Source organism: Megascapheus bottae, chromosome 22 (assembly GCF_031878675.1).
Source record: "Megascapheus bottae isolate mThoBot1 chromosome 22, mThoBot2.hap1, whole genome shotgun sequence".
Classification (NCBI taxonomy): domain Eukaryota; kingdom Metazoa; phylum Chordata; class Mammalia; order Rodentia; family Geomyidae; genus Megascapheus; species Megascapheus bottae.
In genome coordinates, this window is record NC_143530.1 from 16472200 (window position 1) to 16484708 (window position 12509).

The 12509-nt window shown below is 41.5% G+C and overlaps 2 protein-coding genes and 2 non-coding genes across 4 annotated transcripts; 1 reads left to right on the forward strand and 3 right to left on the reverse strand.

Moving 5' to 3' along the window:
* Nucleotides 1-1457: 1457 nt before the first annotated feature.
* On the reverse strand, nucleotides 1458-1531 carry Trnat-agu (transfer RNA threonine (anticodon AGU)). Its single transcript has one exon. It is a non-coding gene; the product is annotated as a tRNA-Thr (tRNA).
* A 1872-nt stretch (nucleotides 1532-3403) lies between these two features.
* Trnah-gug (transfer RNA histidin (anticodon GUG)) lies at nucleotides 3404-3475 on the reverse strand. The gene has a single exon. It is a non-coding gene; the product is annotated as a tRNA-His (tRNA).
* A 4674-nt stretch (nucleotides 3476-8149) lies between these two features.
* On the reverse strand, nucleotides 8150-9002 carry LOC150048199 (histone H2A type 1-J). The gene has a single exon (XM_090356229.1). It carries the CDS (start codon nucleotides 8935-8937, stop codon nucleotides 8551-8553), a length of 387 nt encoding a protein of 128 aa, XP_090212355.1. The 5' UTR covers nucleotides 8938-9002; the 3' UTR covers nucleotides 8150-8550.
* A 187-nt stretch (nucleotides 9003-9189) lies between these two features.
* Nucleotides 9190-9649, forward strand: LOC150048200 (histone H2B type 1-C/E/F/G/I-like). The gene has a single exon (XM_090356234.1). The coding sequence runs from the start codon at nucleotides 9238-9240 to the stop codon at nucleotides 9616-9618; it is 381 nt and encodes a 126-aa protein (XP_090212360.1). The 5' UTR covers nucleotides 9190-9237; the 3' UTR covers nucleotides 9619-9649.
* The last annotated feature ends 2860 nt before the right edge of the window (nucleotides 9650-12509 follow it).

Consider the following 12509-nt stretch of genomic DNA (forward strand, 5'->3'; position numbering starts at 1 on the left):
TCTAAAGGCCTCTTTGTGCTTGTACTATCCTGTTTTTTTCTTGGAGCCTTGTCACTTGAATTTCCATAATGCCTAACTCATGTGTTCTCTACTATTTCTCTCTTCTTCTAGGCCTCCAAATATATTTCAGCCTCTTTACTGTTCAAACTTGTGACTGCCTCAAAGTCAATATCTAAAATAAATAACAAAAAGAATACTTCCACTGTATACTTACAGATTTAATATACAGATTATAATACCTTATGTATATGTAAACATACAGCTTCTTTATACATGTAAATCTGTGAATGCTAAGCCAGTAAGTTTTGCTTGTTTTTCTATTGATAGAAGATGATCTTTTTGTTGGCAGGCTTATTTTATTTCCCTAGCACTGTCTCATGAAGCTATGTGCTTATTGAATAGAGTTCTGGAAATACTGCCTTAATGTAATGGTGTGGACTTCAAGTTATTAAAGAGGTGTCACCAGAAAGCTGTTCCCCCAGTACTTTGCATGGTATTTTCCCATGAGGCTTTGAGGCTTTGTCTGGTTGCAAAGACTTTCAGGGAAGCCTCAACATTTAAAAAAAAATCTATACTGGATGGAAAAGAAGTCAAATAGTTTAATTACTATTAATAGTAATTGTTTATTATTATAAAGTGATATACAGAGGCATTACAGTTAAATAAGTCAGGTAAAGAGTACATTTTTTTATTTTGGATATTGTCACCCCTTCCCTCACTCTCTCAGTTTTTCCCTCCTGTTCTCACTGTAAGTTGTATGGTTAATTTGCAACATGGTGTCCAGTGAGTACCACTGCTGTGTTTGTTCATTCTTTGTCCCTCCATTTCTTACTCTCCCAAAGACAGATAAATGAGCAACCCAAATTAAAAGTTTAATGATTATTTATAATTGTTAAAACTGAATGATCTCATGAGATTTCATAACAGGAATAATGACACTACTTTTGGGATTCTGGCTCCCCCCACCCTTCTATGGCATATGAAACAACAGTAAAACCCATATTAAAATTCTTAGGGCTGTTCAAAACCATAATGGAGAGGGTTGAAATTTTACCACTCCTCTAACTTGTTCTCCAAAGTAAAAAGTGTACTCTAAACCAAACGGCATAATTTATTCATTGTTTGACACTGATATTTAAAATCCATCATTTAGCTGATCTTGGCTATCAGGGTCAAGACTGGCATCTGAAGTTTTAGGACAGAATTTGAAATCTTTCTCCATCATATAATGCAGGATCATTTTATGAAACAAAACTTGCCACCAACAAATCTTTTGTTCATTATTAGCAGGAGAACTCATTTTATTTGAACTCATTTTATTTTGGCCTCAATATTAATGTCATTAGGCAAATACTCAACACTGAACAAGAGATTTCAGGCAATTTTAAGTTTCTCAAAGTACTTTTGATATACTTCATGATGAAGCTGACATTGAAAATACTAAAACCCCAAGGAGAAGGCCCCGCTGGGATTCGAACCCAGGATCTCCTGTTTACTAGACAGGCGCTTTGACCAGCTAAGCCACAGGGCCCCCTCTCAAACTTATATCCAGTTATATCATATATAAATGTAACACTTAGGTAAAATGTATTAATTTGCTAGAAGTTTACTTGATTTTGTGTCAAAGAAAATGCATCATGTTCTCAAATTTGTACCAAAAAAGAAGCACCATTTAAAAATCATTTTCTTAAATGAAAAGTTTAAAAATGATTTCAAATTAGAAGCAAAGTATCTATTTTATGGTGACTATCGCCCCCTAGGGGAAACAATGTATTTGGCAGCATACTTTAAACATTAAAAAAATTCATTTTGTCCTCAAATGTTGATTTTTTTCTGTGTTTTAGATTCTTTTCTAAGTATTGGATATAGAACTCTGAACAAGACAGCAAAGCTTTCTTCCATCATAGAATTTTTGTTCTACAAGGAAATAAAAGGCAAATTAAAAATTAGCTACTTCAACCCCCGCCCCCCCAAAACAACAACAAACTCAGAAGGAAACATCCAAGACAAACAATGGATTTAAGAACTGATGTCTTTACCACTGGATTACAGAGTGCCAGGGACTACACTTGACAATTTACAGTTTTTGAGAAATCTCATCATGCTTTCTTCTATTTTAATTGGGTTTCACAAGAAAGCAGGCCCAGCCCTGTCTGGGGGCTAAAGAGGAGATCCACAGTAACCCTGATTCCATTTATTCCCAGCATATCTTGTGAGACCGGAATGTAGAAAAGGTAGAGGTACATTGAAAGGAATCCAGTTTAGTCTGTTAGTACCTGAAGCCAGGACTTCGAAACCTTTAAGTACCTGGCTGTGCTTTGTGGAGGAGAATGAAGGTATATGCATTTACTGAGCTCCCACGAAGTGGAAGCAAGACAATGAAAGAGGAGCTATCACTCAGGAGCTCTCATGACAGATTCTCTGTAGCTATGCTTCCCTCGGGTCATCCTCCAGCAATTCCTTCTTACTCTAAACTGTACCTAATCGACTTGCCCTTTCTCACAATATCCCATATCTCCAGCTGTTCTTTATTTGCATAAGCATTTTTTCTACTTTGTTTATGGTGAATTGTTTTGATTTCATGTACATTTGCAAAGTCAAGACTTTTGGGTCTATATTTGAAATTTGGACAAATGGTATGTCATAGATAACACCTCTTTAAAAATACCTCTTGTCATTACCTGACTGCTGAAATGGTTACCCTTCTGTACAACAGCTGAATAATAATAAGATTATTTAAAAAATATATGTTGAGACCGGGAATGGTAATCATACCTGTGGTCCTGGATACTTGGGAAACAGAAGTGGAAGTAGAAGGATCAGCATTCAAGATCCCCTCTGGGAAAGGTAGTGTGCCATTCAGAAAAAACAAACTATAAGCAAGAGGACTGAGGGTATGGTTCTTCGACTAGTATGGTACTGGTCTAGCAGATATGAGGATTCTATTCCTCTCACCTTCAGCCAGAGTCCCTGAATTATTTATAATATATGTTATATATATTTGCAGTAAACCAGCCTAGAAATGTTTAAGAGAATAAATTGGAATGTGGTCAAGTAGCAGAACACCCGGCTAGCAAGCATGGGTCCTTCTATCCCAGGGCTTCCTTCTCTCTCTGAAAGTTTGTCATCTACTATTTCCCAGGAAAAAGTACTGCCATGACCAAAAAAAATTCCTTATGTTTTACAAGCCATGCTATGTACATTTAGATCTGCTTTTGAACAGCCTTTATTCCCCTTTCATGCCCATGGTGTGTTTAAAAGGAAAATTTCAACTGCCAGCAAGAAATTAGGACCTTGGCTTATTTATTCTCGCTTGCAGTTACCTGTAGATCTGACAAATTGCTCGTTAGTTGAACTTAACTATCTCAAAAGGGAAAGAAGGCTCTACCAATTCTCTCACAACTGCCGTGACTCGGATTCGAACCGAGGTTGCTGCGGCCACAACGCAGAGTACTAACCACTATACGATCACGGCACGCCACCAGGAAAGCCCTGCGTCTGGCTCCTTCCTCAGCTTACTTCACAAGAACGTGTCCTAGGTCATTGACTTTGGGTTACCTACACACCGAACTCCCTCCCTCCTCCCTCCTCCCTCCCTCCCTCCCTCCTCCCCTCCCTCCGCTCAGTGTTTTGTAAATCAAAGGGCTCCCAGGTTCAGTTTCCCCACCGGGAATTTCCCGAACCTGCCTGGCAGCGGTCTGGTTTGGGAATATTTGAAAACTTCCTGCTCTGCCTTCGGGCGCACACTGCGCATGTCTCTTGCTGGGATTCAGAAAGTGAGGTCCTGCAGCGTCGGTGGCGAGTCCTGGAGGCCGCATCAAGACCCGGAGATCTGGGAGGGGCACCCAGACCTTCCATTTCTTTCTCTCTGTGCACCTAGGTTGGCATCAAAGATTTGAAATCATCCTGTAACGGTGGTCCCTAAGGCTCTGCGACTTACCTTCTAGGGCTAAGGTGAGGGGCATGTTTTCCCCTTGATTCCTTCCTTCCTTCCTTCCTTCCTTCCTTCCTTCCTTCCTTCCTTCCTTCCTTCCTTCCTTCCTTCCTTCCTTCCTTCCTTCCTTCCCTTCTTTCTCTGTCTGTGTCTCTCTGTCTGTTTCTGTTTCTGTCTCTGTCTCAGTCTCTCTGTCACTGTGTCTCTGTGTCTCTCTGTCTCTCTCTCTGTTTTTGTCTCTGTCTCATGCGCGTTATCAAGTTACATTTGATTCGGGTCCAGGCTTCTGCTCATCAGGGAGGCCTTGTTGCCTCCTTCCCTCCACACAAACTCCTTTCGGTCCTAGGTAGCATGTCTTTAATTTTCTACCCTTCCTTCTCTCCTCCCTCCCTTCTCCCTTGGGTCTCGGGGCGTGACTTCCGTGGTGGTAAATGCAAAGCCCTGAAAAATCAAGAAACACCACCACCACCAAACTTTCAAGTCGTGAAGACATGAAATGTTGCAACAGGGAGGAAGATGTTGGTTGCCTCTGTCTCAGGCTGTTAAAAACGAATCTCCCAGTCCATTCAGAAGGCAGCCATAGGGTGGAGGATATAGAGCGATGTTCGAGTGCTTGCCTCCTGTGAATGAGGCTCTATGTTCAATCCCTAAGCCTCCTGTGGATGAAATGTTTTGGCAATTGGGTTGCTCTCCATAGGCTTCTCTTTAAGAAAGAAAAGCTGCATATTTGGTGTTCCACAGGTCTAGAAACAACCTTTTCTGCTTATTTTTGAAGGCCTGAGGATTTTGTCTGACGCACTCACTGCAGTGACTTTGGGAAGGATGAGAGGTTTCAACCCCTCCCCAACCTTCTCCCCCCCCCACTTGATTTGTGAAAAAAAAAATCTTTTCTATTTCTAAAATGGTAGAGACTAAAAGAATGAGGCAAAAGATGGAGATAGCTGTAAGAGGAATATTCATTGCTTCTAAATAGAGTGCATGCTTTATAACAACAAAAGAATGGCACTTCACATGTATAAAGTTTTCTTACCATGTTCTTCTTTCAGAATGACCTCATCCAGCTAATAGTAACAGCTATTTGGATATGCCAAAAAGGAACATTAGGCTGGGAGTTTGGCCTAGTGGTAGAGTACTCACCTAGCATGCATGAAGCCCTGGGTGTGATTCCTGGGTACCACAAACACAGAAAAAGCCAGAAGTGGCACTACGGCTCAAGTGACAGAGTGCTATCCTTGAGCAAAATGTATCCAAGGATAGTACTCAGGCCCTGAGTTCAAGCCCCAGGACTGGCCAAAAAAAAAAAAAAAAAAAAAAAAAAAAAAAAGGACAAAGAAAAGCAACATTAAAGTAAGTGAAAAGGTGAAAGTTCTCAAGTTGAGCAAAAGCAATTACATGTTGAGATTGCTAAAATCTATGGTAAAAATTATTGTTTTGCTAACCAAGAAATTGTAAAGAAGGAACAATAGGTTGACTTTACTGTAGCATCTCATACTGCAAAAGTTAATGGGCAACAATGTATAGCATGTGCTTTGCTAATATGGAAAATGCATTGAGTTGGTATTACAGGCCATTTCAGGTACCCACAAGAGGAGTATTGAAATGTATCCCCTGTGACTCAGAGTGATTACTTACTACATTTTCAAAATATAATTGTAACAAGTTTAAGAACTTGATTTATAAAAATAAATGACAAATTTGGGGTGTGTGGGGCAGGTTTGTAATACCAGCACTGCTTAGTCAGGGGCAGGAGCATTGTAAATTTGAAGCCTAATTTACACAGTGAGAGCCTGTCTTATTATTATTATTATTATTATTATTATTATTATTATTTTGTGGGTCATGGCGCTTGAACTCTGGGCCTGGGTGCCATCCCTGAGCTCTTCAGCTCAAAGTTACCACCCTACACTTGAGCCAAGCCCCACTTTCTGCCTGTGCCTGTCTTATTTTCTAAGTCCCCCCACCCACCCCTCACCCCTGAAAACGAAGCTAGGTAAATGATATCGAATGACATAATGCAGATTAGGAATAAGGGAATATGCCCTTGGGGGAATTGCATTATTATGGAAACTGAAGAAGGAATGCAGTTAATCAAGTCATGGTTGGCTATACACTGTGGGTCCAGGAGATAACAAATACAAGGTCACCAGAGTACCAGATCAAATCCAATGGGCTAATTCCTGAATGTACTTTCTTGTTCTAGTCTATTTTTTTTTGCCAGCCCTGGGCTTGAGCTCAGGGCCTGAGCACTGTCCTTGGACTTTCTCAAGGCTAGAGCTTACCACTTGAGCCTCAGCACCACTTCCAGCTTTTTTTCTATGTAGGTGATACCGAGGAATTGAACCTGGGTCTTTCTGCATACTAGGCAAGCACTCTACCACTAGGCCAAACTCCTGACCCTCTAATCTAATTTTTATGAATAAAGTTTCCAACAAAATATGAAGCACTGATTTATTTTGGAAATACAAATTAGTACAGTAATTCTACTATGAATGTAGTAAATAAGATTAAAAAAATTTTTTTTTTTGAGGGAGAGGTGGAGGTACTGGGGCTTGAACTCAAGGCCTGGGCTATGTCTTACCTCCTTCTCAAGGTTGGCAGTCTAGCACTTGAACCAAAGCTCCAAGTAGCCAGGATTACAGGTATGAGCCACTGGTGCTGGCTAAAATTAAAAATTGAAAGAATAAATATTAATTTTCAGTAGATATTTTGCCCACACAATTCTTTTGTTTTACTTTTTATTATTTCAAAGATTGAGGCCTCACACACATACATATAATGATAGCCAATTAATTTCTCTAATAAATAAAGGCAAATCAGCAGACAGCTTGATATAAAATTATATTCTTTTGTCAGGTAAGTACCTCATTATCGTAACTACATTTATTTCTCATGTTTCTTAAATTGTCATTACGAAGTAGTAAAATTTTGAAATTTTAGACCTTTACATATTTTTTATTTAAAAATTAATGGTTCTTTAAAAAAAATTAATTTAATGTGGTACCAAGGAATTGAATCCAAGGCCTCATATATCTGCTAATGCAAAATATACTGTGAAATTATACTGTTAAAATCTTATCTGTCTTTAACATTTTTCACCCAAATTCTTATATATCTTAGACCAAAACATGAAACCAGGTAATTAAGAGAAGGAAAGTTATGTATGGAATCTATGTTAAGGTAGATTATAAGCATTGTATAGTTTTATCTTCTACAAATTGCAGATTAAACTGAATAAATAACACCGTATTCCCCCCAATTAAAACTGGAATAAACACATTCATGTTATACATACAGCACATAAATAGTTCATATTCAGTAGCACATAAATAGTTCATATTCAGTATCATTTTCATACTTGGTTTAAAGGCTCATATTCTTTTGAAGTTTACAGAATATGTTGCAAAGCTGAATTATTTACCAGTGCTGAAAAAGTGAATATTTGCTGGATCTCTACAGGAAGTGGAAATTTAGTGGAAGAGCTTTCCCCTTTCCCTTCCCTTCCTTTCCTTTTTACTACTTTCAGTGTTTGAGGCATTTAAAACTTTTACAATAGTAAAGTAATATTTTTAGGAAGTTTTGTACGTTTTCCCTGAAAACATATTTATTTGAATCCTCTGCTAGAAGCAATACCATTTATGTATATTAAATTCAGTCTCAGACCTCATCCACAGGATTCATTGATATTTCTATTCACATTAATTTATGACATAGATGTGGAAATTCACTGCTCATCCACTGCTCAGTTCTCCAGAAAAAACTTGAGGCTCAGTTGAAGAGAGCAACGTTAGCAGATAGGCAACAGCTGTTTTGTGTTTGCTTCAGCTGCTAAGCTCCTTCTTTTACCTCGTTCTCCAGGTCAGTTCTCAAGACACCAACTCAGATCCAGGAAAATGGGAAGATTGGTCTAGAGCATCTTTGCCAGACGATACAGGGTTGAACGGGTCTGGTGTGTAGCAGTTTTGGCATTTTCTGCTCAATACTAATCCTAATCCTACTTCTCATCTTCCAAACTCCATCTCAGCATCAACTTGGAGACCCAACACGTGCCACATATGTATTTAGGGTAGATAACCTCGGTAGGTTTCTATAATGGTTTCCATTTAAGTTGAGAACCTTGACTGGTTAACAGCATTGTCCTTTCTCTTGCAGGTTAAGATTAAGCATCCATTTCAAAGGTTGAGAATGTAATATATTTTACTTAACTGACCAGGCCTTTGTGAGCGAAGATAAATAGCAAAAAATCTGTGTACTGAACATAAATCTTTATTAAACTAGCTTGCAAATCGTTCTAAACGTAGGTAGATTCCTTTAAATTTCAAGTCTGCAATGTTAACTTTTGTCTATGTCCTCATGTTCTGCAGATCACATCCTCTGCTTCCACTGACTTATAGGCCTTTCAAAAGCTAACTCCAATGCCCTGGCGTCCACGTGCCAACCTCACTGGACTTACACTTGGTGTCCTTTCTGCACCTGAAACTTAATAGGCCCACTTTAACCCAAGTTACTGGGGAAGCACAATTTAACATAAAGCACTTTTAGCATGTAACAACTCTTTTCTTGGAATGTAGGTGGCTCTGAAAAGAGCCTTTGCTTGTCATTATTCCCAACCCTGGCACTTATTTGGTCTTGTGATGACTCTCGGTCTTCTTGGGCAGCAGAACGGCCTGGATGTTGGGCAGGACGCCGCCCTGGGCGATAGTGACCTTGCCCAGCAGCTTGTTGAGCTCCTCGTCGTTGCGGATGGCCAGCTGCAGGTGGCGCGGGATGATGCGGGTCTTCTTGTTGTCGCGGGCCGCGTTGCCAGCCAGCTCCAGGATCTCGGCAGTCAGGTATTCGAGCACCGCTGCCAGGTACACCGGGGCGCCGGCTCCGACGCGCTCGGCATAGTTGCCCTTGCGGAGCAGGCGGTGGACACGGCCCACGGGGAACTGCAGGCCGGCTCGGGAAGAGCGAGTCTTGGCTTTAGCGCGAGCCTTGCCTCCTTGCTTGCCACGTCCAGACATGTCGGTAACGAAGAGTCCACCACAAACGAGCAGCAGCTGAGTAGGAGGTTTAAGGAGCGCAGCTTTTATAGCATTTGTTGGGCGCGAAGAAGAATGCGCGTTATTGGCCAAGGCTTTAGGTTCATTTTAACCAATAGAAATACGACTTTGGCCTCTACGCATTCTGATTGGATAAAGAGATGTCCCTTCGCAAAACCACCAATCGGATCGAGACTTCACCTTATTTACATACTGAGCTCTATGTAAAGTACAGGCTGTGCCTGTTTGGTGTATTTCTTCCTGTTCTCAACGCTTACCGCCATGCCTGAACCCGCCAAGTCAGCTCCAGCCCCGAAAAAGGGTTCCAAGAAGGCCGTGACCAAGGCCCCAAAGAAGGACGGCAAGAAACGCAAGCGCAGCCGCAAGGAGAGCTACTCGGTGTACGTGTACAAGGTGCTGAAGCAGGTCCACCCCGACACCGGCATCTCATCCAAAGCCATGGGCATCATGAACTCGTTCGTGAACGACATCTTCGAGCGCATCGCGGGCGAGGCGTCTCGCCTGGCGCACTACAACAAGCGCTCGACCATCACGTCGCGGGAGATCCAGACGGCCGTGCGCCTGCTGCTGCCCGGAGAGCTGGCCAAGCACGCCGTGTCCGAGGGCACCAAGGCCGTCACCAAGTATACCAGCTCCAAGTGAACTGTTTTTATTCCCAAACCCAAAGGCTCTTTTCAGAGCCACTCACGTTGTCAGTACTAGGGCTGCACACAAGCCGTTCGGGTGAGTTGGGGACAAGTTCTTTTCAGTGGTAGGAACTGCGGAAGGAATGGGCGCACCTGTGTCTTGAGGGAAATGCCAGCGTCCCGGGTGGAGTCGATTAGAGAAGGTTAAATAGCTGAAATCCGAGCAGGCTTCTGTGAGCTGTGCCTTGGCTTGCGGTGTGGGTAGCTCAGAATGTCAGAGCTTTCCGCTAATGTTTTAATACGACTTGTTAGTGCCTTCCTGTACCCTGGCCATTCATCTCAATTTGCTGTAATGGATGCTGGGTTTAAAAACAAGGGCAAAGGAGGCCTAGAGTCGTGACTCGAGGAAGGCCAAGCCATCAAGCTGAGCGAGTGTGGCGTCCTGAGCTCAAGCGTGCCAGAAAGAGAATTGGGGAGAGTCGTTAATTGGGCCACGTTAGGGCTCTGTCCTGTCTGGGGATTCTCGGCAGATGGAAGGATTTACCGAGTTAAGGAGTTTTCCATTTGTTAGAGGAAAGGATGCTGGCACCATACGCAGTAAGGGCTCGGTGGGGTAAGCCGGGTAAAGATGGTGGGGTTGTGGGCTCCTGATAAGACCTGCAAGCAAACCAGGGTGTGGTTTGGCCAAGAGACAGGTCTGTCAAAAGTTCTTAAGTATTGGAGGTTCTCAGGAAAGGACAGGGGAATTACGAGCTGGGTGTGAGAAAGCAAGCTTAGGCAGGAAACGACACAAAAAGGAATTGCAGTACAAGCAGAATGAAGCTTCGTAGGCCTGTTTGTTGGCTTTATTATGTTTAGTCATTTTACTAGCGTGTTCCCCCGCCCCTATCCCCCCCTCCAGCCTTCTAGGTCTGGAAGATGCCAAATCAAAAGTCTGCAAGATGAGAAATCTCGTTAGTACAGAATTGGAACTGGAGAATCACGGAGTCTCCGACTAGTTCAAGATCTTCAATGTGTTAGTTCAGTGAGTTCATATGACAAACTTAGAGTTTATAGGAGTTTAAGAGTGGGAGATGTACATTGCAAAGAGAAGACTTAAGACCCTCTGTCTAAACAGACATACCATTTATGGATTGTAGTAATGTTTTAAGAAATATAGCAATAAATTATTTTCAGCACATCGCTTATCAATAAACCAAACAGTGTTCTATTTTTGGACTATGTCACTCCTTCCCTCCCTATCTCCCAGTTTTCCCCCCTCTCTCACCACTCAAATTGTATAGTTTATTTTTCAGCATACTGTCTGCTGAGTACCACCAGTGCTGCATCTATCTCTTCACCCTGACTTCACTTTTTATATTTAGCAAACTGCATAACTCATAGACTGATGTCACATAGCCAGTGGTAGAAATTTGTATCAGTATAGACCAGTATAGTACCAGTGCCTATTTCAATTTCTTGGGAAAGAATGAGAAGCTTAAGAAAAATAATACTGTGTCATTTAACATACTCAATAAAAAGTCAAGTATTGCATATACAAGACTATTGGTTTGGCTAAAATAAAATATACAACACTAATAATGGATTCCACCTCATTCATTATCATTAGATTTACCTTTAACAGGTTTTTTTTTTTTTTTGGTCAGTCCTGGGGCTTGAACTCAGAAGCCTGGGGGCTGTCCCTGTGTCTCTCAGCTTGCCTGCCTGCCTGCCTGCCTGCCTGCCTGCCTGCCTGCCTGCCTGCCTCCCTCCCTCCTTTCCTTCCTTCCTTCCTTCCTTCCTTCCTTCCTTCCTTCCTTCCTTCCTTCCTTCCTTCCTTCCTTCCTTCCTTCCTTCCCTCCTTCCCTCCTTCCCTCCCTCCCTCCCTCCCTCCCTCCTTTCCTTCTTCCCTCCTTCCTTCTTTCCTTCTTCCTTCTGGTGTGAGTCACTGGCACCTGGATTCCCTGCCACTCTTAATGGTGTGCTACTGTCATCAATTCTAGGATTATAAGCCTTGTTTTCAAATACATAAATCTTGATTTTACAAAATGTATCTTCAGACTTCATTCTGAAAATGAATTATTTTAATACAAAGCTTGGGTTAAATGTAGTTGTAGCTTTCTTTTTTGTCTCCTCCCCTCCTGTCTGGGACTTGAACTCATCCTGGACACTGTCCTTGAACCCTTCAGCTCAAGGCTAGTGCTGCCACTTTATGCCGGGGCCTACCGGCAGCAAATTGGGGTTCCTGAAATAGGGGGCAGGGACTGGAAAAAATAGAAGAGAGACAAACACATCGGGTCCGGGAGGTCTGCCGCCCAGGTAAAAACTGCAACCTCGTTTATTGTCAACTCCAGGCTTATATCCCTTCTTGAAACCAGGGAACTTCCAGGTGTTACATTCATACGGTAAATCTCAGGTCATTTAAACAGAATAAGGCCAGAAAACAATAAGACAATAAAGCCATTGTCTGATGCAAATCAAGGTACAGTTTGATTCCACTCTGGCTCCCAACAACTTTAGTCACCTTGCCACTTCCTGTAAGTTTCACCATCACTATGAGACTATCTCTTCCCAATCCTTGGACCTAAGTATCATTTTGCTTCTCTGGATAGCATAAAATTTAACAACTGAAAGTAATAAAATTAAAGTATGTTCTTTCATGAACAGCAAAAGTGATTCACAGCTTAATTTATTGTGGTTGTTTGAGGCAAACAAGATTCGAGTCTGCCTTTCCTTTTCATTATGACATGTCCTTTTTTCCTCTTTAGCCATGGATGTTTATTTGATTTAATTTTGAACAAAACTTTTATAATCTAAATTACTAAACTGAATGTGCTAAATTAGTGTCTTTTTTCAAATATTTTTTATTATAATTAATAGAAGGGTTACATTATATCAAATTAGTGTCTCTTAAAAGTGCATTTTATA

Excerpts from the sequence above, each read along its gene's own strand:
- LOC150048200 (XM_090356234.1), top strand. The coding sequence starts at position 9,238 with ATGCCTGAACCCGCCAAGTCAGCTCCAGCCCCGAAAAAGGGTTCCAAG.
- LOC150048199 (XM_090356229.1), bottom strand. The coding sequence starts at position 8,937 with ATGTCTGGACGTGGCAAGCAAGGAGGCAAGGCTCGCGCTAAAGCCAAG.